The 5,863-nt window shown below is 39.0% G+C and overlaps 1 protein-coding gene across 1 annotated transcript in view; it reads left to right on the forward strand.

The window, feature by feature from the left end:
- The window catches only part of dpys (dihydropyrimidinase), a 29,114-nt gene extending 26,527 nt beyond the window's left edge, over window positions 1-2,587 (forward strand). The window contains exon 10 of the mRNA XM_007903206.2: window positions 2,354-2,587. Within this exon, the coding sequence (XP_007901397.1) occupies window positions 2,354-2,439 (86 nt within the window). The 3' untranslated portion in view covers window positions 2,440-2,587. The remainder of the gene's footprint in view (window positions 1-2,353) is intronic.
- The last annotated feature ends 3,276 nt before the right edge of the window (window positions 2,588-5,863 follow it).

Here is a 5,863-nt window from a genome sequence, read left to right on the forward strand (position 1 = left end):
AAATTATGTATGAGCTGCTATTAAAGGCTGCATTAATAGCTGTTGGTACACGTGGAATGGCTACATTGATGTCTCCATACTGTTGACTAAATAAAATGTTGCTGCTTGATAGTGAAGATCAAAATATTATTTTTCAGCAGTGCTTACTATGAATTTGCTTGTTTCTTGTCAACCAGGACTATTTCTGCCAAGACCCATCACCAGGCTGTTGACTTCAACATTTTTGAAGGAATGGTCTGCCATGGGGTCCCTGTGGTCACCATCTCACAGGGGAAAGTGGTATTTGAAGATGGTCTCCTGTATGTCGTGCAGGGGGAGGGGAAGTACATTCCACGGAAACCCTTTGCTGATTATGTCTTCAAGCGAGTTAAACAACGTGACCAGGTTCGTAGCTCTTTGGAAGATAATGTCATTTATGAGAATGGTTCTGGCTGGCACAAAGCTGAACAAGTCCACTCGCCAGAAGATCTGGCACAAGTTACCTCCCGAGTCTGTTCTGCATTAAAATCCAATTCTTCTGTTTGCTGGTAACTGTAATTTTGTTTGAAAAAGTTCTCGAGGAAAACAGTCACTGTGGCTTCTCATTCAGTAAAAGTGCCACAATGTAAACTGTGTTTTCTGATGGGAACTCACAAGACTTTAACAGCAAGAAGGTCTCTTGTCTCTGTGACTAACAGGGGATTCCATCCAGAACCAGATTTCATGTTGCAAGGCTGCTTTCCTGAGAATAGTTTTTCTTCCCTGCAAACCATCTTTACATTTGTGCCTGCTAGGAGGAGAAGGAAGAGTATCTTCTTTTTAACCTGTTTTGTTACCTTTAGTAACATAAAAGCTTAGCATAATGATTGTCTTAAGCATAAGGTTATAAATACGTGAATTTAGTTCTATAGACACTGGGAGGAGGGGTGGGGCAGGGGATGGAATTGGCTCAAAGGAAGGGAAGTCTTCCAAGACCTGGGGGGAGTGATGTGAATCACTGCATTCTTTAAGCCATTAGTTTCTCTTTGTACTGAATAAGAAAAGCACAGAACGAAAACAAGATTATATCAAATCCAGTCCTTCATTTCACACAAAATATACCCTATCATTGACTGCACTTGTCCATTTTATCTCCTGGGGTATTGTATTAAATACTCCTTGAGTCCCAAAGTTATTTGAACCAAATCTTCAGAATAGTGATCCGATCCTTCTTATCCCAGAGCTTTGTGAAATCTTCTCTCATGGTCTGAGGGGTGATCTTTACTCATACTGTGCTGTGCGCCAACCTGTATGTATTGGAATAGTTAAACAGAGCTGTAAAGAATTAATGCTGTTTTGATGTGAGCCATGTACCTGTCATTTCTAGAACATGTTAACATAAGAGATTCTTGTGCAGGTTTTAACAATTGTTGGTTTGTACTCAATCCAGACCTGTCAGCCTACACCTGTACAGAGAGAGCCATACCAAGGAAGTGTTGTGTCATTACTACCAACTGGTACATCTCGGCCTGGGGGGAGAGATCTCCACCAGTCAACATTTACTCTATCTGGTATGCATCACATTTTAAGATCTGGAATACTGTCAAAAGCCTTTGAATCACAAGTTCACTCAGGCCTTACTTGAAGATTATTAGATGAAAGATTGGGTGCTGGCCCATAGAAAGCTTCTTATTTAGCTCAAAAAAGTATTCTTTTAAGCTTCCAAGCAATTAGATTGTATGAAGATGTAAGGAATTCATACTCATTGGGCTTCCTCAAACTGCGACTCCGTCTATGGGCTTTTGAAACTCATTGAGAAACAACACATTTTCTCCCCTTAAACCTTTTCAATGTTCCACTGCTTTAGATAATTGAGAATGTCAAAATGAGAAGATTGCCAGCATTTTGGAGCTCTATTGCACAAAACTATTCAGGTAGCAGCACTCTGGTTATACCTACAGACCAGGATCTTTAGCCATAAATCCTAGGATGGGGCATGACCAGGATTTGTCAGGTACTCCACAAGTCATGGCAGGAGTCTGTTGGAGGAAGGGTTGGAGTTCTGAGCAGTTGTGAAGATAGAACAGGCGAAGCTCAGCCAGTTGCTGCTTGAAGCAAGTCTAGTTCCCACCTACCAGATATTGCAAGTGCATATGTGAACACTGTGTCATTTGCTTCGAGAATCTGAGTTCCGTGCAATGGGCTGAGTGACAGATCCCTTCCTCCAGAGATAGTCAGCAGAATGAAGCATAGATTGCAGCACACACCTTCGTTTTCAATACTATTCAGAGATCATCTATACTTTCCATGTTGTATTTTACACATTGTATTTCACGCCACTGTATGGAATTGCATCTGTATCTAAAATTAACTCTTTTACCGATGTTCTCCTCAGGTGAGCCTGTAGAAAAGGAATCTCAGAACCTCCAGAGAAGACGTGTCACTGAACCACCAGGCGGCCGGTCCAACATCCTTTTCTGAGTAATCGGTTCAGTCTAAAGATGGCACGTTCATTCCAACAGAATGTCACCTGCACTGTGTATTCAATCTTCCCTTCTGGTCATGCAAGAAGTATATATTTAAGCATGGTGCAATGTGAGTCCTGAATAAAGCAAACATTACATACGAATCAAAGGCTCTGCTTCTTATCTCCTCTTTAGTTCATTAAGGATTATTATTATAAACTAAGGTTTGTCACTGGAAGAGTTGAGGGAAAGATAGATGAAGCTTTATCGTTCATAGGATTTGCAGTGTTGAATTCTTTGTTATAGAGGCTATTGAGGTTGAGATCATAATAATATTTAAAAGAGAATTGGATAATCATTTGATGAGCAATAATATAAAATCTAAGGCAGTATTTTGTATGTTTGTATGTGTGTTTTCCAAATTTCTCACACTCCACTGTTAATTTCTGAAACTTTTAGTTCCATGGTCATTGTCCCAAAGGCAATGGACAGGTTTGTTGAGACCTTAAATTGAATGAATCCTGAGTGAAGATCTGACCTGATTGTTTTCTGTACAGTAAAGACAAACTACCATTTTGATGAGCAAAAACAGGTTCATACACTTTGAGAAGTCTCGAAGATGTGATAAAGCGCTACATCAAATGCAAGGATTATTATAATTATAGATTCTCAGTAAAACCTTCCACATTTTTCTATGATACTTTAATTATTCTACTTACTATTTTTTAAAATCTATATTTATACACATACACATGCACACATGTATCTAAATTTATATTTATTTAGTATTGAGAATTAAAATTCATTCTTTAAATGGGAAAATAGCTGATGTGATTGCTGATATATTTCCATCCTTATTTTGTGGCGATTGAAAAGTGATTTTCCGCCATTTATTGTCAGCCTGGGTTAGTCTGAGCTTGATCATTTATACTTGGGTATAAATTGGATAATCATTTGATGAGCAATTATCTGGCTTATAGTTGAACTATTGAAATTTCAATACTAATCGCAGAATAAACCCAGAAGGAGCGAAGCCAGGAGCAGCAATTGAGAAGGGGCTACTGAGGTTGTTCAACTATAAGCCAGATAATCGTAAATTGATAACGAAAGTGAACATAGAAAGAGCAGGGAATTGAGTTAAACATAGAATTAGAATAGTTAGCTTATGCTTGGACTAGCACCTTGCTAGGCATTATGGACAAAATCACCTACCAATAACCATACATTTACAGTTAATCTTGTGGAGCACTTTGAGATGTCCTCCCAGTGTGAAAAGCACTATATCAAATGGAAGTATTATAATAATAGCCTCCTAGGTTGTTAAATGTTCAGAGACTCTACATTGTGTGAAGGACTCTATATGGTCCAAGTTGTTTATTCTTGATTTTAAGTGTTCCAAAGTAAATCTAAAACCTATGTATAAAGGTTCACCAATCTTGGACAAGTGATGTTTGTTCTGTCCTGCCTCTCTTAGACCTTCACATACCACTTGCTATCTCCAGTAGAGAGGCAAGGCATTTAAGCTCTCATCCTGCTGCTCACTGATGCCTGCAAAAATATGATTCTCTTGTCAAACACCTCAGTTAACAATGGAAATCTTAATACTAAATAATGGAGCTTCATGTACTCTATCTCTATCTTTTACCTTTAATTGAATTGACTTTAATGAATTCTACAAATTCATTCATGTTGTCTGATCCTAGCTGAACAAAGACAACATTCCCTGAAAAGTGATTGCATGAACAAGATGGCACTTTTCCAATTTGAGTTTTATAGACCATTCTAAAACTTGCTGGAAGGTAATTAAACCTGTTGGCCTAGGGATTTGATTCCTGGCAGAAGAGGGGACTGGCATATTCATAGAATCATAGATTCATAGAATGTTACGGCACAGAAGGAGGCCATTCGGCCCATCGAGTCTGTGCCGGCTCTTTGACAGAGCAGTCACTTTCACTAACCCCAATCACCAGCTTTCACCCCATAACCCTACAAACCCTTCTTCCCCAGATACCTATCCAACCTTTCTAACAATTCAGCTGAGTAATGAAATTGCATACATTAGTACTTTTCATCTATTTCAGAGCCAACTTCTGAAGTAGCTTAACTGCTCATCAGGCGGATCTGATGAGCAATTATGCTGTATGAAGATGGAAAGAATTCACCTTCCTAACAGAGCACCTCAGTCTATGGCATTTTGATTGCCCTTTTTCACCTTAATACTCCAAATCTACATCATTTATGGGTTTATCATGCGTTACCTTGATCATCAGGGCAGCTGACAATATTCTCCATTGAGACTCTTTAACTCCATATACCCCATGGAGCAACTCATTGATGCACTCTTTCGCTCTATAATCTCGATAGAGGACATGCCCAGTTTTCGTTGACAAATTTCGCGAAATCCCTGGTTTTATAATTTTACCAAAAATTTCAGGAATTTCGTGAAATCACTGGTTTCACTACTTTACTGCAACACACACATATGTATATATATATATATATATCAAACAAAAACAGAGAGAGCTGGAAAAACTAAGCAGGTCAGGCAGCATCTAAGGAGAAAGGAAAGTGAGTCAACGTTTCGGGTCCACAACCCTTCGTCAGGACGCTGTTTGTTTCAGATTCCAGCACCTGCAGTGTTTTGTGTTTTGTACATATATATCAATCTCATTTGGATAGTGGTGGCGATGGGTTTCCGCATATGCTGACTATTGAAGTAAACAAATCATAATTTTAGCACCAAGCAGACATACTTTTCAGAATAACATTGCAAATTAATTACTTGATGTGAAAAGCTGATATTGTAGAAGTTTTAACCAGGTGTTGTGAAATGGATTTCATATCTAACAGCGCCACTGTGTGGCAGAGGTTTGAATTGCATCTTTCAGGAAAATTATAAATACAGTCAAACCTAGTTTTCAGAAACTATCAGGGGACTGAAGCAAAGTGGCCTTTATGTGAGGGTGGCCTCTGAGTAAGGGTTCATTGACCGGGACTGAAAATTAAAAAAAAATCTGTGGGCCCACGTGCAGACTCTCACTGGACCACTAGGTTTACCTCATTCGTGAGTGGCAAACTGTGGCCATCATGTGGGCTGCTCAGCCCAGTGTTGGTAAATGGGTTAAGAGACTACCAGGAGCCGAATAACAGGCCCACCGGAATTGGTAATGCATTACCGATAGGATCTCAAAAACAACAGTCTCTGCTACACAACTCAATGTAAATCTGATTAGTTTGCATTCCAAGAAAATTGCAAACTTTCATTTTGAAACACTTTCATTCAAGAGGTGCACAGGAAATTAATCAGAACCATGGAACATTTTGCTCCATCATTCACTGGTCACTTCACTTCCAATGACGGTCTTCAGTCACTTTAAAACAGCAACAGTATCAAAAACAACAACAATTTTACATTTATATGGCACCTTTTACTTTGAGGA

Source organism: Callorhinchus milii, unplaced genomic scaffold (assembly GCF_018977255.1).
Source record: "Callorhinchus milii isolate IMCB2004 unplaced genomic scaffold, IMCB_Cmil_1.0 Scaffold2, whole genome shotgun sequence".
In the NCBI taxonomy this organism is placed as follows: Eukaryota; Metazoa; Chordata; class Chondrichthyes; order Chimaeriformes; family Callorhinchidae; genus Callorhinchus; species Callorhinchus milii.